Raw genomic sequence first — 20641 nt, 5'->3', positions numbered from 1 at the left:
TATTCGGCATGCTATCAACAAATTGCTTGACACACTCTGCCAATTCAGCAAGTTTGTCATCTAGAGTAGATCTTTGTGGCACGGTTGGCTGTTCAAGGGGCTCTTAGATTGTAAAGTTTTGAGTATGGATCGCACCTAGGCCTTTGAGAGTTCCTCATATTGATATAATTCCATGAAGGTAGCCCTCCTGTTGGTTGTAGATTCCAGCCCATCGTTTAACTGTTCTCAAAACCAACAAAACATAACCTATAAAAATAAAAATAAAATCAACAAGTAAAAAGATATTTACAAAAATAATTAACTAAGAATATGATAAACACAAATTATTTGAAACGATCCCCGGCAACGGCACCAATTTCTTGATAGGATTTTTATCACCTACAAAAGTAGGAATAAAAACACTTAAAAATATTTGTAAGAGTACAAGGGTATCGTAGTATAATAGCTCAAACAAGGTTGTTTGCCGCATAGATTGAATGAATAATTTGTATTTAAACTAATTCTTAGCTAATTATTTAGAACAAAGGTTTGAAATGGTTGGTTTTGGAATTTAAAATAATAAAAACGAATTTAAATAAAAATAATTAAGTGCTTGACAAAGTAAAGAAAGCAAAAGACAAAGGTTTTGGAAAACAATTTAAACACTAGGATTCTGCAGTCACCATTAACAATCCTATGTAATTTTACCAATTACTTATGAATTTCTACATACATGCTTTGAAGGTTAGGTTTTCCTAATACATATTTTCCTTGTGATGTTCAAGCGAAAATATATATCTAACATGCAATCCGTCTGTGATGTCCCGATCAAATATAAACGTGTAAGATTCATTAAGCTTTGTGAAAACCCTTCAAAAAACCATGCAACCCTAAGAGCATGATGTTCACCTTAAGTGAACTTACAATTACTAATCACAAGAAGCCTTCCTCAATTTCAGAGTGATGTTCCAACAGAAATTGCATCAAATTGCTTGTCTAAATACCCTAATGATCACGAATCACTAAAACAATTAGATAGCTTAATCGTCGTGGTTAATAATTCAAAGCAAGCATGTATCCATTCATAGGCAAATTAATAAAATCACATATTCATGCTAAGGCTTGTGGCTTCGCCCTAGCAAAAGAGCTAGTTACGAACAATCATAATAAAAAATAAATAAAATATATTAACTAGAAAAAAGAATGAAAACACCTTGTAGGTAAAAAGTTTGAAGTTCTACAAAATAATGCATACATTCTCCCCCCAGAACCCTAATGGCTAAAAAATCCTTATTTATACTACTCCCAATTTAAACCCTCATAGAAAAGGTTTCTAAAAACTAGGAAATAAAATAATAAAAGGATAACTAGGAATTGCATTCCTATTCTAACTACGAAATCTGCCCAGCAAAGAGATAACCACGTTTTTGGACCTTTAGGGCTCCAAAACAAGCCCAAATCGACTTGAATTAAAGGACCTCCTCTTCAAGTTTCAAGAAAAGTCCAAGTCCAAGTCCAAAATCCATCATCTTCCAACCCAGGAGTCGCAAATAAGCTCTGCAGCCCCATATGCCAACACTGCGCGTTGGGTATAAATTAATTCGCCACAATCAAATGCTTGGGGATAAAATTATGAAATTTTGATACAGCCTTCTTGACAGATTCATAAACCCGCTCCAATTGGAATCACTCAAAAAATCCACTGTTTGATTACTTTATGCTCATAACAAGTTCGCATGTCCTACATTAAAAACACATAACAAAGCATCAAAATCTCACCAAAATAATAACCAAAATATACCAAGAATAGGGAGTAATATATAGTATAAAATCGATTCATCAACTAAGATTGATTTGCATCCATCATTGGAGGAAATTTGTAATTTGTACGTTGGTTTTCATATCGAAGTTGAGAAACATCATCACTAATTGCGCTCATACAGGAATCGATTCATCCCTTCGATTTTCGAATGCAATCCCAACATTTCCATTGTTTCATTAAAAGCACAAGTTTCTTACAAACTCGGTTTGGGCACGGTTAATTGGTATCGACTATTCTGAACCTACTTATACAGTAAAAGAGAAAAGAAGACTGCCGATTCTCCTTTCCTTGCCACGTTGTGGAAAAAAGTCCAAGGGGATTCAGGGATGTGTAACACTCACATCTCTCTTAGATACTGTTTGAGCCCAAATTTACACCATCGGCCCGAGTAATCAAGGTCGTTGAGTAAGCACGTTTCTACACCGTCGATCGAAAAGTGAAGATAGAGGGATAATATTATGATTTTTATCATAATCATTATTTATCCTTTTCTTATACGGAGGAATAAATGGGATTTTCATTATCTCCAATGAAAACAACAACAACAGAGTTTGAATTAATTGTGGTTATGTAAAATACCATGCAGCATTGGAGTTCTATTTGGTATACGGAACCGTGGGGAGCAATTCCACAAAGTAATGGGATGATCAGCACATTGAGATGATGTGGGGAGTAACCAAAACAAGGTGATGTGACAGGATCATGGTGGTTTTTGCAGATAAAGCAAAAACCATTAACCATTTGTTTTAAGTATCATGTATGCGTGGATAAAGCATATGTGGATGGGTGAAAGATTAGGATTTGACCAAGCAAGAGTTGGTGATGTTTAGGATACTGTCTGACGGGAAGTAGAGTTCCAAGTGATATGGTCTCTTTTGGGCATGCAAAAGATAACAATTGAATAGCAATCCGTGGGGTTGTTGAAGGAAAATATTCTGAGGAATATTATTTTGATAGCTTGGATGCCGCGACGGATAAAGTTCAACATGGCCAGTAAATAGTATTATAAATACATGAGGCTGTGCATTATTCAAGAGGCCCCCACAAAAATCAATACAAAATTGCCCTGCGCAAATTCTCACAACTTGAGATCTTTTTCTTTTCCTTTTTCGCTGACACATCTTCCGTTGGCATCAACAGCACTGTGGAAGCAACCGGTGGTATCTTAAGTCGGCATAGATAGCTCTGTCACCGTAGAGTCGGTCGGTCTCGCAGTATCTTCCGTTGGCATCAACAGCACTGCGGCGAGAACGGTCGGTTACCTATCCAAGTCTCGGTCGAGAGGGGTTTTCGGATCCTTGTTGGTCGAGGTCATCTCATTAGCTTTCTCGGCGAGGTGAGGTGTCACAGTTATTATTCGGCACATTGCAAGCCGAATTCGGTTCGTGAACTTTGTAAGAAATAGCAGCCTTGTCTTCAGGCTCGAGAACCCAAGAGGCCGAGACGTGTTCCTTTCTCGGCCGCAATCGCAAGACGCAAAAGTCAGTAGCGCGACTCAACACAGCATCATCAAATTTATTCCTCGGCCGAACCTCGGCCGACGAGTTGGCACGCCCCGCAATCACCGAAGGACGTAGTTAGCTTAGAATATACTCGGCCTGCGCGCCACGTAGGCTTTGTAATTTCTAGGGTCAACATTTTGGCACGCCCAGTGGGACCCAGTGCTAAAACTACGAAGTTCACATGATAGATCAAAATGTCAATCTGGCTCCATTTAGCCGATTGCACGAGCTCCTAGAGGAATTGAAAAAATACAATGAGGAACAAAAAAAATCTTTGGAAGCATAAAAAGTTCTTCGTGGCCATAAAGAGATGCAAAAGTCATTCGCTTGCATGTTGAAAATAAAAGCTCCTGTTATCCTACAAGGGCAATGGATAAATGAAGACAGGGCTCGATTTAATGCCTGGCTAGATGAAGAAAATTTTCCTTACGTTTCTGATTACAAATCTATTCCATTTGAAAAATGGTTAGGCCTAAAGGCCGGGGGGCAATTTTTCGCTCCGGCCGTAATCAGACATCAGCCTAAGAAAATTGTTAATTTGGCCGAAGAACAAAAGCCACCTATTTTTTCGGTCGAGACTGAAAGTGTGGTAGGCCTAGAAGAAAAAATTCAAGTTCTTGAGCTAGATACAAAAATTGACTTGGAAAATGATTCGTCAGAGGAATGCTCCAATGACGAACAAGGCCAAGATATTGGCCTAGCCCAAGAAACTACGCCAATTGATATGATTATTGGCAATAAAGCCGATATGGAGAAATCCTGTTCGGCTAAGTTGTTTGAATTAAAAGCCGAAATTATGCCTGGGGGGCATAATAATTGTTTAACACATTCGGCGGCCGAGAATGAAAAATATTTCACCAAGTCAAAAATATTTGGAGAAAATTCTTTATTCGGCCTAGAGCAAAATCAATTTGAGAATTTTGATATTAAAAGATCTCGGCTTGGAGTAAAGCATCGTTGGCCTCCTCCTTACTATTGATCGGCCACTTTCGTTTTCTTCTGTTTTTTTTTAAAAAAAAAAAAAAGAGAATAAATTATTTTCTTAATCATCTGGCTAATTAAGCCGATGCATAAGAAAATAAGGGGGGCTACACAGATACTCGGTTAAATTTGATACTCGGTGCAGAAGAGAGAAAAAGTAGGAATAATTTTTGATGCACAAACTGGAAAAAAGGAGCATTTCGACCGTCTAGACCGAGGCCGAATAAAAGCCGAATAAAAAAAAAATAAAAAAAAGTTGGCCGAGATATATAAAAGAAGTTGGCCAAGGACGGCTTGTCAAGGTATTGCCTAGTTGATTTGGTTTTTCTTTTTGGGTTTTGTGCGCCTCAACTGAGAAGAACACTAAGACCACGTGCATGTGCTTTTGACCTCAACTATATATATGTATATGTATATATATATATATATATATGTATATATATATATATATGTATGTATAAAGTTAGCTTGCATGAAAATGTGTTTTAGTGTATTGTGTGCTGTCATAGATTGATGCCGAGGCTGTTGATTCTCCATGTTGCTCTGTCTGTTGGGTATTCGGCATAGAACCCAATCATCTGGTATATGGTTGCTTTTCTTCCTCGGCAAGGTTGTATTTAGAACAACTTTCTGCCGAGTGATTTTTTATGCGGCGGTGGATGCTCAATTCTCTTCGACTATATATTTCTTCAACTGCGCTAATTTCCTTAACCATTCGGCTTACGAGCCGAAGTGCAAGGAAATTGGGGGGCAATGTTTGAGCCCAAATTTACACCATCGGCCCGAGTAATCAAGGCCGTTGAGTAAGCACGTTTCTACACCGTCGATCGAAAAGTGAAGATAGAGGGATAATATTATGATTTTTATCATAATCATTATTTATCCTTTTCTTATACGGAGGAATAAATGGGATTTTCATTATCTCCAATGAAAACAACAACAACAGAGTTTGAATTAATTGTGGTTATGTAAAATACCATGCAGCATTGGAGTTCTATTTGGTATACGGAACCGTGGGGAGCAATTCCACAAAGTAATGGGATGATCAGCACATTGAGATGATGTGGGGAGTAACCAAAACAAGGTGATGTGACAGGATCATGGTAGTTTTTGCAGATAAAGCAAAAACCATTAACCATTTGTTTTAAGTATCATGTATGCGTGGATAAAGCATATGTGGATGGGTGAAAGATTAGGATTGACCAAGCAAGAGTTGGTGATGTTTAGGATACTGTCTGACGGGAAGTAGAGTTCCAAGTGATATGGTCTCTTTTGGGCATGCAAAAGATAACAATTGAATAGCAATCCGTGGGGTTGTTGAAGGAAAATATTCTGAGGAATATTATTTTGATAGCTTGGATGCCGCGACGGATAAAGTTCAACATGGCCAGTAAATAGTATTATAAATACATGAGGCTGTGCATTATTCAAGAGGCCCCCACAAAAATCAATACAAAATTGCCCTGCGCAAATTCTCACAACTTGAGATCTTTTTCTTTTCCTTTTTCGCTGACACATCTTCCGTTGGCATCAACAGCACTGTGGAAGCAACCGGTGGTATCTTAAGTCGGCATAGATAGCTCTGTCACCGTAGAGTCGGTCGGTCTCGCAGTATCTTCCGTTGGCATCAACAGCACTGCGGCGAGAACGGTCGGTTACCTATCCAAGTCTCGGTCGAGAGGGGTTTTCGGATCCTTGTTGGTCGAGGTCATCTCATTAGCCTTCTCGGCGAGGTGAGGTGTCACAGTTATTATTCGGCACATTGCAAGCCGAATTCGGTTCGTGAACTTTGTAAGAAATAGCAGCCTTGTCTTCAGGCTCGAGAACCCAAGAGGCCGAGACGTGTTCCTTTCTCGGCCGCAATCGCAAGACGCAAAAGTCAGTAGCGCGACTCAACACAGCATCATCAAATTTATTCCTCGGCCGAACCTCGGCCGACGAGTTGGCACGCCCCGCAATCACCGAAGGACGTAGTTAGCTTAGAATATACTCGGCCTGCGCGCCACGTAGGCTTTGTAATTTCTAGGGTCAACAGATACTCATAGCCTTTACTCGCCGATACTTTCCACTTCACCATCACTGCCAACCCCAAACATGGTAGCCATTTTCATGGCCAGCATTGCAGCCATATCAGCCATATCTCTTCTCTGAAAATCCGGCAGCAATCTCGAACTGTTGCGCAGGTTCCCAATCTCAGACATCGACTGTTCCAAATCTTCAAATTCAAAATTCGTACCCTCATCCGGTTCTGGGGCTTGGTCATGTTCTGTGTCCTGTTCAGGTTCTTCTGCACTGGATACTCCTTTGCTAATACTATCATCCAACGCAGCTGTCGAGTTCAAGGCACGGGGAACCTCCTTATTAGAACTGGTTCCATTCTCTTGTTTGCATTCTAGGACTAGATTACCTTGAGCAGCCAGTCCTCGCATATCTGAAGGTCCAGCAAAACCATTCGCAGAAACCCATTCTTCCGTGTCATCAAATGGATCAGCTGAACCTGCAGAGAGGACTTCATACTCAAATTCATAATCAGATTCTTCATCTGACAAGTCTAGCACAAAGGATTCAAGTTTCAGACATTTAGAATCCTACTTAATAGTAAAATATATATTATAAACCAAATATAAGCGGCATAGTATAAAACCTACTCCTCTTTCAGGTAATGACGGTTCAGCAATCTTATCGCCTGATTTCAGAATCATTTCAGGCCACATATGTGCGGAAAGAGCACCAAAAAGTCATTCAATACCTTGCGAGTCGCCATCAACTGACAAACCTGTAAAACAGTACCTTAAACTTAAAAGATATCCAACAAAGCAGGAAATTTGTGTGCCGTACGATCGACGTGCTCATTTATCACGATATCACTTTTATTCATTTTCTCAGGCTAACCAACTCTTTCTAATATTGAAGCTGACACATGAAAGTAACCTTCGAGCAGGGTACTTTTTATTTTTCACTTTCGTATAAAACTTGCCATAAACTACAAATCAGAAAGAAGGGCTACCTTACATTTGTCAAAATCAGTATTTGAAGCGCAAGCTTCAACGAACTCAATGTTATGCTCAGTGCACCATTCCAAACATGTGTGGCTAGCCCCCCAAAATGGCTCGTCATCCCCCAATAAACTGCTTCCTTCAGTCTCGGAGATTCCATACGCAGTGAACCCTGGACCGGCATCAGCAAACGGGTCTCCAAGCTTCTGCAGTCGTCTTCTATATTCGGCACGAACCGGGTGACCCGGAACACGATCAACCTTATTCCCTACGCATACTAGTATATCGAACTTTTGAAGATCAGTTTGAGATACCCATTCCTGAAGCGCAGACAGAGACGACAACTGCAGCATAATGAGAGCAAATTGATATAAGACACATTGAAAATCATGATAAACAAGTAAACAAAGTGACAAAGAGTGAGTGGCAAGAGACCAAAACCTCAGTTGTGTCGAAAACCAAGATCAAGGCAGCCAACTGCTCATACATTGGGAGGGACTCTATAAAAAATTCGTCATGGAGATGAACCAACCATACCGAAACACCAGCTGTGTAGTAATTTGTAGAGATATTCCATCTATTTCTTTACAACAAAAGTCATCAAAATACACATTTCAAAAGAATTCAAAACGAATTGTTTGTTCCCAAAATTCATAAGAGTTGAATTCTTTGATCCCTAAGTTCAAAATTTTACATACCCATCAACTACCAGCTGAGATGACGATGAAGAATCAGAAGCATCGTCAAAAATCCAAACCCGGTAAGCCTAGAAATCTATCGACCAAAGGAGAGAGAAAGAGAGAGAGCATACGGGAAATGAGAGAGCGTTTGACGACGCCGGGGGAGCCGAGGAAGAAGATGCCGGGCCGCTTCTCCAGAGAGTCTCCATCCCTTGATTGGGTTTCCATTTCTCTAATTACTTTCGGAGAGACTGATAAAGTTTGGATCTTTGCAGCTCTAAAACCCTAATTCTTCTAACTCAATTTGGTGAAGACTGAAGACGATGACTGACTTCCTAGTGCTACGCGGCAACAGGGCTCTGCTTTTAGGCCTGCAGTTAAAAACAGTCTCTCTTCTTTTCCTTTTTTTCGTTCTACAAAATTTTAAAAAATATTACAAAAATAGTAGTGCTATATTTATCATCTATTTGTATATAATTTTTTTACGGCTTGTAAATGCATGTGAGTCTCATTTTTATTAGAAAGATGATACAAATGATGATATAAATAAATGGTTAAAATAGGCAAGTCAAATTAGTATCAGACACTAATTTTTAAAAAATATGTCAGACAAGCAATCAGTAGATAGTGATGATTACAAAATCACTTTCTAAAAATCCAATCCAGTCATCAACACTTTTTCCAACTCAAATCCTGTCCTCATAATCCCGTCTAAAGCCAAACCAAACTTTCAAACCCTCTAAATAAATCAAATCAGTTATCATTGGAATCCAACAGATGCATCAGCAGCAGCTACCTTCAAGAGGCATGCCTTTAGTTTCAGGCACCTTCAAGTAAACAAATATCCAGGAACGATGCACCCGACAACATAGATTCCGAAGATGCCAGCAAATCCAACGGAGGAGAGCATGACAGGAAATGCGTAAGTGATGATGATGTCTCCAATCCAGAATGTGAGGGCACAGATGGCAATGCAGAGGCCGTGGATGCTCGTAGGCATGATCTCTGAGCAGAGAATGTTCGGGGTTACTCCAAATGCCATGACGAAGCAGCAGGCACGGCGGTGGAGATTGTTGCATTCAGAACAGTTCCCAAGTTGACAATGTTGGCAACTACAAGAAGAGTGAGGGACAATATAATGTGGAGAGCAGCAGTGACCTGCATACCAAGAAAGGCAAAAAGGAAAGCTTATTTTCCGCAAATATGCATAGATAGAACCGGTTACAAACTTTTAGTCTAAAATAGAACTGAAGGGACACTAAACTGTATTTTATCATTTGGATAGTGTACCCTAGTTATAATTTTGATTAAAAGTTAGCAATCTGTTCTAGGAAACCGAAGGTGTTCGAAATTATCTTCTACTAGCTATATCCATTAAGAAAGTTGTAATGGCACTTACGAAGAGAGATGCAGATGTCGGATTCAACCCTATGTCAGATAGAAGAACGGCGATACCAGCCTGCTCATACACCTGAGGAGTGTAGAAAAAAAGTTATATGAGTTTAAATAAAATTTCCCTTTTAACTTTTTCAACCAAACCTGTTCAAGAATTTGAAGTCCAATTCCAACAACTAATGCACGCGTCACTCCCAGGTTCCGATGGTGGAACACAAATAGACCGCAGGCTTGTCGGTTCCTTGGCAGAAACAACAGGCTGACTAACTAGAGCAGCAGCATTAATGAGTTCACTTTCTTGGCTTACACCAGAAATTTAAACAACCGACGCAGGCCGAGACCTATGAGATCATGAGGGTCGAGATCAATCAAGTTGATTCTAATAACTAACCACCTACAAATATGAAATCTTTGTTTCTAAAGATATGAAATCTTTGATTATGCAGATTGTTCAAAAATTTTCCTTTATTTAATTTAAATTAATTAATTTTAATTATATTAATTTAAAAAAGATATCACAATAAAGAATAATAAAAAAAAAATCACTAAAACTGAAATGTACGTACCCAAACTCCTAGTAAATCAGAAATGGTGGACGGTTGCTCTTGCTCCTCCTCAATATCAGAAGGAACATTGTGATCAATCTGTGTGTGTGTCGGATGATCATCCGCTGGGTTCGAAGATAAGGAAGGCCATTGTTGTTGCCGATCATATTCATCATTGACGATATCTGAGGATCCAAGGCTACTCGTTGGTTCCAAAGACGAGGGAAGCTGTTCATCTCCTTTGCGCAATAGGGGCTGCACCCCGCAGCTTTTAATGCCTGCCCCTGCGGGGAAATGAAATTTAACTTTACAAATATCTCCACTAACATGAGCCCCACATGGGCTTTCTCCCTGCTTCTCTAAATCCACTAACATGAGCCCCACATGAGCTGTCTCCATGCCTTCCCCATTCCACTTAAATTCTTTATAATCACTTGCTTCGTTGATGTGAATACGAAAATTGTAATCATATCCAAATTCTTCTGATAAAGGCCGTGGTTGAAAAACAAAAGATAGAGCCAATCCTAATAACGTCTCCCTCTCCTGTAAATTTAGAGGAATTTCAAAACTAAATTCACTTCCACCATAATAAGGTATAGTTGAATGTTTAGAGGTATAGTTGAACCGCTTTGGAACTTCATCGCCTGGATACGTAACCTGCAATTGAGAGCACCGAAGAGTTTCCTGCAATAGTGAATAATATGTAAATAACTAATTACAAACAATCATGATCGGTTCTCCCTCCCAAGTATCTACAAATTATATATTTTAACTTCAAGAGAAATTAAGAGAGGAGAGACGAACCTGATTCAAGTTCAACAAATTATTTTCCAACTTTGCCACCTCATCGCCACTTAGTCTAAAGCAATTAGTCAACCGCAGAAGCCTAAGCCCCGAGGGCAACTTTGGAATTTTCTCCAATGATGAGCACTCTTCCAGAAATAAACAACTTAGATTTGGTGGAAGGGCATGTGGAATTTCCCGAAGCCTCTTGCAACCAGTCAAATAAAGTGTTTCCAAGTTGACAAATTTGCTAATGCAATTCGGAAGACTAACAAAATTGTTTCTCGACAGATTAAGATCTGTTAATGTGGACCACCAGCAATGAAGACTGGATGGTTCATATTGAAGAGGCACAAGAAAATCACTTTCTGATAAATTGCATTCACCAAGATAAAGATGGCGTACGTTGAAAAGGGCTAATGGGACACTGTTGTAATGTGAAGTATCTAAGCTAGTTGAAAACTTCCCAAATATCACCAGTTTTGGGCATCCATCCATTTCAATACAGTCGAGATGTTGCAACCCATAAATGTGATGTAATGATGTACCTGTAAGGTTTTCACATTCATTTGCATTCAACATTTCAAGCCCAGTTAGATTTGCAATTGATGAAGGCAATTCTCTTATGCCACTTTCTGATATGTTCAAATACTGTAGAGATTCCATCTTGGCCTCTATTTCTGGGAAACTCTTGAGCCTTGTGCAACCTTCAAGATTAAGGCTTTGAAGGGATCTCATTCTAAGTCTCGTCGCAAATCTCTCAAGCCTAGAGCACCCATAAAGACTTAATGTATCAAGTTTATCAAGGAATCCAACAGAATCATCAACTTCAACTAAACTTTTACACTCATCTAGAATCAACTCCCTTAGGTTTGGACTTCCGGATAAGTTGGGAATTTTTTCTAAGAATTCGGAACCACTTAAATCCAAAGATGTAAGCTTTGCCAAATTCTGTGAAATCAAAATCAAAAGAAAACAAAATCACAAACTTTAAATAGAATAATTAATGATGAAAAGCTTTGGCAAATTTCTTTTTCCAAAAATAAAATATACAATTAAATTAGTAATTGTCCAAATTAATTTATAATACGTATACATACCTGAAATACCTTCAATTGTCTGATGTCACTGTTTGGCATAATAAACGTGACAAGATGCCTTAGATGACAATTGGATTGCAAATTGAATGTAAATATATGCTTTTGAAGAATATTGGATCCCCAGTCTTGAAGCCCATCTCCACCAAATTCAATCCACCTCAAATCGTCAGGTAGATACTCAACGCATCCAAAAAAGTGTGCATTACGGATTATAAAAATTTCAAGATTTTCCATCTTGAAAAAGCTTTTTGCATTCAAGGGTATCACATCTGGTTTGGGCAACTTCACCACAATGCCTTTAATTTTCTTTGTTCCCTAAGATGGAAAAATAAATAGTGTTAACAAACAAATCGTATAACAAACCAACCAGAAGGGTTTTCTATTTTTTTTTCTTTTCAAAATCATGCCAATTAAACCAAATGCAAGAACATATATTCTACTTACTCTGTTTTCAGTTAGAACACGATACACATGTTCAGGATGCCACAATCTGCTCCGCTCGCCTGGTTCAGTGGGCGATTCTTCACGAACTATACGCTTACCCATTTTTTCTAGCAAGTCATGCATCAAAATTCTATTATATTCAATAGTTATGATGGCTTTCTCAACGAGTACATCAATACAATCTTGAGGTACACTGAGCTTCGAACTTCTTAATATTTGTAACACGTAATCTTTATCTTCGCCCTTGAAGAAGCATGCAATGTCTAAAAAAACTTGTTGCATGACATAATCCAAGGTATCATAACTTTTTCGAAGTATTTTTTGAATTCCTCCATAAGGTTCTCTATCGTAAGAATCGTAACTATCCATTACAGCTTGCCAACGATCTATACTTTTATTATGTAGATAAGAACCTATAAGATTAAGTGCTAACGGATGGCCTTGAGCATATGCTATTGCACGTCGTGCGAGTCCCAAATAATCATCTGAAGGTTCTTTTTTTCTGAAGGCATTCCAACTTAAAAGCTCAAGAGCCTTGTCGTCTTTTAACTTTTGGACCTTGTATATCAACTCAACGTCATAAGATTTCAACAATCCAATATCTTTCGTGGTTATGATCATTGTGCTACCCTCACCGAGCCATTCAACTTGAACCAAGTTGTTTAAATGCTCCAGTTCATCCACATCATCAAGAATTAAGAGAATCTTCTTTCGCCTCAACAGTTTCTCTATAAGGATGTTTCCTCTATGAGTATTGACAGCTTTCCACTCTGAACCACCAATCTCACTTAGAAGAGTGTTTTGTAGTTGGAGTAGGCCTTCGTATTGCATTGACTTTTCTCGAACATCTGCCAGGAAACAACGACCTTCAAACTTATAAGCAATTGCATTATAAACAGTTTTTGCAACTTCTGTCTTGCCGATTCCAGATGCCCCCCAAATCCCAACCACACACGGATCATTTCCACCATCTAAAAGCTCTTTCACCTTTTCTACACAAGACTCCATTCCAACTTGGTATTTGGCTACATTCAAATGCGGGCGTTGTAGTACACGGATTAGGATCTCGTTCACGATCTGACCGATAAATGTAGCTTCATACCTACCAGTTTATATAAAAATTTGACACATTTAGCCAATCAACTTTTTCTGCTATATTTCTTTGAAAAAGGAAAAAAAAAATGTAAAAAGAAGAAGAGAATAAAAAGAAAAAAAATTGAAAAAAACAGAGGTATGGATAATCACTGCTGCAGTCAAGCATGTGCCGCTTGCAACTAAATACAGAATCATGTAAGATAATAATTGACCCATTAATGAAAATGATTTACCCCTATGCCATTATTCACAATTTGACATTGCCGTTTATTACTGTGTAAAATCCTAACATCTTTCCATACTTAGGACATTGACTCTTTTTTTTCCTTTTGTTAAAAAAAATATTAAGACAGACATTTTTTTTTTTTTGCATTTAAATGTTATTTTGTTGTTCGGATGAAAAAAAGATGTTTTGTATGGATATGAATCATTTCTTTCCTAAACATACTAATTTACCAAACATCATTAGTAATCGGTAAATTATAAAACAACACCATAGGTAAATTGATTTTTCAAACAAAATTAGGAAGACTTTTTATTCAAAATGGTCCTTGAGATTCGCATCATCCATAAGTTTGGTCCTTAAGATTTAAAATCAATAGAAGTAGTCCCTGAGATTGTCCACCATCCATGACTTTGGTCCTTCTGCTGAAGCTTTTGGCCAGAAGTTTAGGCAATTTTCAAAACTTTGTAAATCAATCGTTTCTTAACCAAATTCGACCAATAATATATCAAAATGAAGAAAGTAAAGTGTAGAATAAGATTATATCGAATTGGAAACCCAATGATTGCCAGAGATGGTCAGAAAATAGCCTCAAAGTTGACTGATCCGAGGGAAAATTGGAAAATTTGCCGAAAACTCGCCGAAAACTAGGTAAACTTTAAACGTTCATAACTTCTTCAATACTCAAGGAAATCAATTGCAAAAACTAAAATCATACTTCACAACGAGAAGAAGATAATGGTACCTTTTTCAACGGCTAACGCGCCATGGTTTGGCCGGAAAACGGCTTGAAAGTGGCTGTTGAAAAACAAGTCAGAAACTTTCGAGCCATTTTCCGGCAAAACCACGGCGATTTAGCCGTTGAAAAAGGTACCATTCTCTTCTTCTCGTCGAGAAGTATGAGTTTTGTTTTTTAATCACTTAATTTCGTTGAGTATTGAAGAAGTTATGAATGTTTAAAGTTTACCCAGTTTCCGACGAGTTTTCCAATTTTTCATCTGACCAGTCAATTTGGAGGCTGTTTTCCGACCATCTCCGACAACCATTGGGCTTCCAAATGATATAATATTATTATATACTTTCCTATCTTCATTTTGATATATTACGGGTTGAATTTGGTTAAGAAACGATTGAGTTACGAAGCTTTGAAAATTGCCCAAACTTCCGGCCAAAAGCTTCAGCGGAAGGACCAAAATCATAGATGGTGGACAATCTCAATGACTACTCTACTTCTATTGATTTTAAATCTCTGGGACCAAACTTATAGATGATGCAAATCTCAGGGACCATTTTGAATAAAAAGGCAAATTAGGAAACCAAAATATATTAATAAATTTAAAATTTGAACAACAAAAAATGGGTACACTCGGGTAATTAATCCAGCCAATTCGAAATTTAACGCAATTAGTAATGACCAGTTAAACTTGCAATAGGTTTAACACAATAAGAGGATATAAATATGCAAGAGAATCAAATTGTTATTAGGTGTGTTTTAGGAAACCAAAAGATATAAAATCTAACTTGTTAAGCTTAATTAGTCAAGCACAAAAACTAGGTTGAGTTTTATGTAAAGAAAATTGAATTTCAGGTAAAGTCATCTTTTCAGATTAAGGGCAGTATAAGGGGAAGAAATATACGTACTCTCCCTCTTTGAAAGTATATCCTGACAAATTGGCTGCATCTGTAAGAGCACAACTCCATGTGAGGATCTTCTCCTTGTTGTCTTCGAATTTGCACTTGAGTTTTGTAAACGCGTCACCAAAACTACTCATTTGCTTTCGTACATGGGACGGATCCACTTTGTAAAAAATTGGCAAAACTATTTGCTTCATTGACTTTCTACATTCAAGGATACGTTCGAGCTCTTCCAAGCACCATCTTGAAGATGCATAGTTTTTAGAGAATACAATAATCGAAATTCTCGACTCATCAATTGCTTCGAGAAGAGCCTGAGATATTTCTTCTCCTCTTTTAAGTTGATGATCAATGAACGTGGTGATTCTCTTGTCCTCCAACGCCTTGTAAAAGTGATCTGTAAAATTGGTTCGTGTATCCTCTCCTCTGAAGCTCAAAAAGACATCATACTCCCACGAAGGAGGACTGCTGAAGGAAAAAGAAGAGACAAGTTGATTGTTCATTGGAGAAATCCAGGTAAATTGAAGGGCCTTTCAAAGAATTGAGTATGGATGCTGGACTGGTACTCGCACCAAGAATTCGCTCTTGTTATATATCAGGCCTTTCGCATGATTTTCTGCCTATGTAGGAAGCAGCAGTTTCCTACCACCTTCAATGTCAACATGATAAAGTTAAAGCAAAGCAACCTTCCTTGGAACTTCCATTCATCAAACCGAGATTTTCCCTTGTGTTGACGACACGCTTTCTTTCACCTCACAGCACAGACAACAAAACTTCTATACAAAAAGTGGTGGATTTGTGGGGATTCCAAAGATCCTCATTTCAGTACGTTCATTTTACGGTCAACTTTTCTTAAATACTGTTGATATTTAATTTTAAATTTAAATATTTAAATAATTTTTTGATCGCACAATGAACCTTTAGGATTCGAGGATCTCCAGAATTTCCATAAAAATGATGCGGAGGGTATCCTCTTCCCAAAAAATCCATTGCTATATCATATCACACCAAACACGAGATTACACGCAAGAAAGTTAAAATGATTGTGATCGGGTGATTGAGTTACAATTTGCCACCATTCCATATCCCACATATAGATATTTCTTTTCAGTGGAATTTTTTTTAGAATAATTTTAAGAAGATTAAATTTATAGATTAAAATTTAAAAACAGTTGATGATTGGTTTATTACTTAAACGTTGATAAATGTATCCATTCCTATTAATGATACATTATTTAGTTTGTAACTTTTATCTTCAAATTTATTCTTTTTAGCATTACCTTTTTTTCTACATGCCATATTCACAGATCTCGTAATTTTGATGGGCCAATTCATCATCCCTTCACTTTTAATAGTTGGCAACAGCTCAGCTATGATCATTCATCTTTTCCTTTCGGTAAAATGATTCCTTGGACAAATCATTTTTGCTTTTGTTTTTCTTTTTTCTGTGAGAAAAATGAAGAAAAGTACATATCAATGTGAATGTAGTCATGTTAAAGGATTGAAGTTGCATCGAAAGCTCATCTCTTTCGTTATGTTAGTAACACGCTCTCTTTTTCATCTCATAACACTTACACGATACAACAAAAAACTAAAATGATAATATGTCAAATCAATCATACGCATAAAAAAAATTAAATGCATAAAACACGCAATTGACTTGAAATAACACAAAAGTATTTCATTGTGGAGTAATTTTCTTCACAACCCTTTTCTTCTTTTGCACTCCTTTTTTCTCCCACCTATTAATTCTCCTTTAATTTAAGAAAAAAAAAATTCAAAACCCAAATAATTATTCTTAACCAGCCCCACTTACTGCTCTGAGTCTTTGTTAGGGTCCCAATTCCCTATCTCATCCCTTCACACTTCGATTGGATGGGAATTAGCTAAAACGATTCCTTGTGGTCAATTTTCTTTTCCGTGATGAGAGAAAACATACAAGAGAAAAGCAAAGGAATATGCAGGACATCAAATTAAGGTGAGTCAATTAAGGTGCTTTTTTCTTTAACAGATGATAAAATAATTTATACTAAAGCCAAATAAACTGAGGACCCCGAGTATTGGAGAAATTTTTTTATTGAAATCCGGAACATAATTGATACATTACGTGTTTTTATATAAATTGTAAAAAAAATTAATTTTTAAGTTATTAAATTTTTACGTGTTTCGTTCACAGTGAAAATTCTCTTCTAGTATTGAGTGTGAAGTCCCCTTAGGGTATTTAATTTAGGGACTTTCTTTCGGCAGGCGTCGTGGTTTTCTTCCTACCCGCAACCACAAAGCAGTTTCCTACGTACTACCTTTTGGGTTGAAGGACAGGAACTTTGGTTGCAACTTCCATTTACCAAACGGTGATTTTTTGAATTTTTTTTTTTTTTTGAAGCACGCGCTCCCTTTTTCACCTTATGGCACAGAAACGATGCCATATGAAGCTATTATGACTGTATATCAATCAATTGTGTACATACAAAAGTTAAAATGTATGAAAATATGCAATTAATTTGAAATACTGCAACAAAATTATTTAAGATTTTCTTCATTTGTACTCGTTTTACTTTTTTTTTTATCTATTTTAGTGTTAGTGAGTTAATTTTTTTTTAGTACATCAATATTTTTACATTAAGGAAAGAGGAAGTTAGACTAAGCCACACAATAAACAACCTAATTTTGTATCGAATTTGCCATTTACGATATTCGAATTTAAAACCACTCATTTTTAGATAAAAATAAATACCAACAGAAAGTAATATTAAGTAAGTTAAATTGTTAGACGATAGAAAAACAGAGATCAATAGACATCCAACGTGCACCAAAAGGCATAACATTATTGTTTACTGTTCAGGCCTTTTGCATGTTTTCCTTCCTCAGCTTCCTACCACCTCTACCACCTTCAATGTGAATGTGATAAAGTTAAAGGAAAGCTACCTTCCATCAAACGGAGATTTACCATAGTGTTGCTGACACGCTTTCTTTCACACCTCACGACACCCAAAAAAAAAACACTTTCACGCCACGATGCACTGTTAAAGTATGTCACACCAAACACAACTTGACCCGTTAAAATGTTAGAGTGTATAAATAGTTGCAGGAGCAACAAAAAAGGTTGTTGGCACAACAGACAGAATTGGTCAATCTCGAGGAAGGTGGAGGTGGAGATGAGGCTTTCTTCATGGAGGAGGATGAGGATGATCACCATAGAAGGCAGAAGGCCTCACATTCCCGCCGTGTCATGAAAGTTGTGGGTCATATTGTCAAACCAAGACGTGCTGCAAACCTCGATAGAAAAAGGGAAAAACGAGGTAAAGATCTATTGGAAGATTATTTTATTCCCAATAGCATATTCCCTGATCATATTTTTAGACGTCATTTTAGAATGCAACGAAATTTGTTCGACAAAATCATGAGTGATATTTGCAACCATGATCCATACTTTGTGCAAAAAGAGAATGCTTTTCATGTTCTAGGTCTTATTCCCGAGCAAAAAATTACAGCATCCTTGCGAATGCTTGCATATGGAGCATCTGCAGATCAAGTGGACGAGATCGCTAGGATGGGAAAAACAACTGTTCTGGAGTCCCTGATGCGGTTTTGCTCTGCAATTGAAGCCCTCTACACCAATGAGTACCTCTTGACACCCATGCCAAGGGACATGCGAAGGCTTCTGAGGAAGGGTGAGATGCGAGGCTTTCCTGGCATGATTGGAAGCATCGACTGCATGCACTGGACTTGGAAAAATTGGCCAAGTGCGTGGCAAGGAGCATATGGCGACAGAAAATGAGCCAAAAGCATTATTTTGGAAGTGGTGGCTTCATTTGATACATGGATTTGGCATGCTTTTTTTGGTGTTCCAGGAGCTCAGAATGACCTAAATGTCATTGCCTAATCCCCAATGTTCGACAATCAGTTGCAAGGAAAATCGCCGAGATGCACATATTGGGTTAATGGTACCCAATACGAGGGATCATACTACCTTGCAGATGACATTTACCCAAGGTGGTCAACATTTGTCAAAACAGTGCCACATCCACAGACTGAAAAAGAAAAACACTTCGCAAAATGTCAAGAAGGGTGTAGGAAGGATGTTGAGCGTTGTTTTGGTATCGTGCAAGCTCGTTGGGCGATTGTTAGGGCTACAGCTAGAATGTTTGATGTCAAGGCTCTTCGATCCATCATGATAACGTGTATTATTCTCCACAACATGATTTTTAGGGCTGCAGCTGGATAACTATGTAGACCCATACTGTGCATAACAACTTCTGGACCGGTTGCCACAATTTTGTATTTAGGGCAATCTTTGACAATTTGCCAACATTCCCATCTGGTGAATGATTTGTTCTGGTTCTTTGAATTGTAGAATGCTTGAACTTGTAGTGTCTATAAAAATGTGGGATAAGATAGTGTTAAAAAATGCGGGTGTAACACAAATAAATAAATTCAAAATATTGATAGGGGTGGAATGCATATAAATTACATAAAAATGACATAAGAAATTAAATAAATTCAATATATTGATACGGGTGGAATGCATATAAATTACATAAAAATGACATAAGAAATTAAATAAAAATTACATAAGAAATTAAATAAATTAAATTTTTGATGCGGGTGGAATGCATATAAAAATTACATAAGAAATAACATAAAAATTACATACGAAATTAACTAAATCAAAATATTGATGTGGGTGGAATGCGTATAAATAAATAAAAATATTGTCACCTGATCCGCTAAACTTGTCCCACTACGGAGGTTACCGGAAGCATGAGAGATGACGTTTTTCCAACAAGTAAAGGATGCGTTGAGTTTTTTCCAACTACCTTGAAGACCTTGACTAATTCTGGCGTCTTTTCCATGTACATCGCAAAGCGCTTTCGTAATTTTACTCAACATTTCTCGCTTATCCATCTCATTACCCGTAATCGGGTCATGAGTAGTGTGAACCCAACATTCACACAACGTTACATCTTCAATGAGCTTCCACGAAGACATTTTTTTCTCTTAAAGTGTAGAAAATATTGAAATGTAGATAGTATAGAAAGTGTAGAAAATATTGAAATGTGGTGTAAAGGTGGAAGATGAGAGTTAGGTATTTATAGAAAAAAAAATAACATTTTAAAATTTTTCTGTATTTAAAAAAAAATATTTCTGTATTTTTTAATAATATTTCTATATTTTTTATAATTTTTAATAAATTTTAATATAGTTAATTAATCTGGACCGTTGGATTTGAAAAATATTCAAATCCAAGAGCCAAGGAGCTGCCACGTGGCCAACTGTAATAAATCTTACTGTTGGGCCTTTTTTTTTTAATTTTTTATTTATTTTTGGGGAAAAAAGCGTAGACCGTTGATCTATGATCGGACGGTCCAGTTTAAAAGTAAAATTTAAATTTTTTTTACCGTTGGAAATCCAACGGTCTAGAAAAACTAGCCGTTGGAAATCCAACAGCTATAAGCACGCC

The 20641-nt window shown here is 37.3% G+C and overlaps 4 protein-coding genes across 11 annotated transcripts; 1 reads left to right on the top strand and 3 right to left on the bottom strand.

Moving 5' to 3' along the window:
• Positions 1-1580: 1580 nt before the first annotated feature.
• On the bottom strand, positions 1581-8327 carry LOC103411492 (ras-related protein RABD1-like). Of its 7 annotated transcripts, none has more exons than XM_070807778.1 (6): positions 8092-8307; positions 7979-8046; positions 7722-7863; positions 7297-7624; positions 6933-7060; positions 1581-1720 (listed from the first exon to the last, which is right to left on the bottom strand). In XM_070807778.1, exons 1-5 carry the CDS (start codon positions 8167-8169, stop codon positions 7023-7025), a joined length of 654 nt encoding a protein of 217 aa, XP_070663879.1. In that variant the 5' UTR covers positions 8170-8307; the 3' UTR covers positions 1581-1720; positions 6933-7022. The 7 variants fall into 7 exon arrangements, with proteins under 7 accessions (XP_070663879.1, XP_070663872.1, XP_070663887.1 ...); XM_070807771.1 differs by lacking the exon at positions 1581-1720 and adding an exon at positions 6317-6835 and having other exon boundaries at positions 7292-7624; XM_070807775.1 differs by lacking the exon at positions 1581-1720 and adding an exon at positions 6641-6781.
• On the bottom strand, positions 5599-6860 carry LOC139189248 (uncharacterized). Its single transcript, XM_070807823.1, has one exon. It carries the CDS (start codon positions 6711-6713, stop codon positions 6333-6335), a length of 381 nt encoding a protein of 126 aa, XP_070663924.1. The 5' UTR covers positions 6714-6860; the 3' UTR covers positions 5599-6332.
• A 206-nt stretch (positions 8328-8533) lies between the features above and the next one.
• On the bottom strand, positions 8534-18102 carry LOC139187647 (TMV resistance protein N-like). 2 transcript variants are annotated; one of them, XM_070807712.1, is made up of 9 exons: positions 18069-18102; positions 15187-15829; positions 12228-13329; positions 11784-12098; positions 10705-11634; positions 9922-10584; positions 9500-9696; positions 9360-9431; positions 8534-9118 (listed from the first exon to the last, which is right to left on the bottom strand). In XM_070807712.1, exons 2-7 carry the CDS (start codon positions 15681-15683, stop codon positions 9646-9648), a joined length of 3558 nt encoding a protein of 1185 aa, XP_070663813.1. In that variant the 5' UTR covers positions 15684-15829; positions 18069-18102; the 3' UTR covers positions 8534-9118; positions 9360-9431; positions 9500-9645. The 2 variants fall into 2 exon arrangements, with proteins under 2 accessions (XP_070663813.1, XP_070663814.1); XM_070807713.1 differs by lacking the exons at positions 8534-9118; positions 9360-9431; positions 9500-9696; positions 18069-18102 and having other exon boundaries at positions 10280-10443; positions 10526-10584; positions 15187-15906.
• Positions 17600-19063, top strand: LOC114822749 (uncharacterized). Its single transcript, XM_070811379.1, has 4 exons — positions 17600-17623; positions 18269-18479; positions 18645-18923; positions 19032-19063. The coding sequence occupies exons 1-4, from the start codon at positions 17600-17602 to the stop codon at positions 19061-19063; spliced, it is 546 nt and encodes a 181-aa protein (XP_070667480.1).
• The last annotated feature ends 1578 nt before the right edge of the window (positions 19064-20641 follow it).

Source organism: Malus domestica, chromosome 02 (genome assembly GCF_042453785.1).
Source record: "Malus domestica chromosome 02, GDT2T_hap1".
NCBI classification, from domain to species: Eukaryota; Viridiplantae; Streptophyta; class Magnoliopsida; order Rosales; family Rosaceae; genus Malus; species Malus domestica.
Note: the sequence above shows the minus strand (reverse complement) of the source record. Positions and strands in the feature narration are given on the sequence as shown.

Excerpts from the sequence above, each read along its gene's own strand:
- LOC139189248 (XM_070807823.1), bottom strand. The coding sequence starts at position 6,713 with ATGCGAGGACTGGCTGCTCAAGGTAATCTAGTCCTAGAATGCAAACAA.
- LOC103411492 (XM_070807771.1), bottom strand. The coding sequence starts at position 8,169 with ATGGAGACTCTCTGGAGAAGCGGCCCGGCATCTTCTTCCTCGGCTCCC. Across the intron at positions 8,047-8,091 it reads CAAACGCTCTCTCATTTCCC|GCTTACCGGGTTTGGATTTT; the intron begins GTATGCTCTCTC and ends ATAGATTTCTAG. Across the intron at positions 7,864-7,978 it reads TCTCAGCTGGTAGTTGATGG|AAATAGATGGAATATCTCTA; the intron begins GTATGTAAAATT and ends TTTGTTGTAAAG.
- LOC139187647 (XM_070807712.1), bottom strand. The coding sequence starts at position 15,683 with ATGAACAATCAACTTGTCTCTTCTTTTTCCTTCAGCAGTCCTCCTTCG. Across the intron at positions 13,330-15,186 it reads TATACTTTCAAAGAGGGAGA|GTATGAAGCTACATTTATCG; the intron begins GTACGTATATTT and ends ATAAACTGGTAG. Across the intron at positions 9,697-9,921 it reads CTGATTTACTAGGAGTTTGG|GTCTCGGCCTGCGTCGGTTG; the intron begins GTACGTACATTT and ends ATGATCTCATAG.
- LOC114822749 (XM_070811379.1), top strand. The coding sequence starts at position 17,600 with ATGCCATATGAAGCTATTATGACT. Across the intron at positions 17,624-18,268 it reads CATATGAAGCTATTATGACT|GAGCAACAAAAAAGGTTGTT; the intron begins GTATATCAATCA and ends AAATAGTTGCAG. Across the intron at positions 18,924-19,031 it reads GACTTGGAAAAATTGGCCAA|GAGCTCAGAATGACCTAAAT; the intron begins GTGCGTGGCAAG and ends TTGGTGTTCCAG.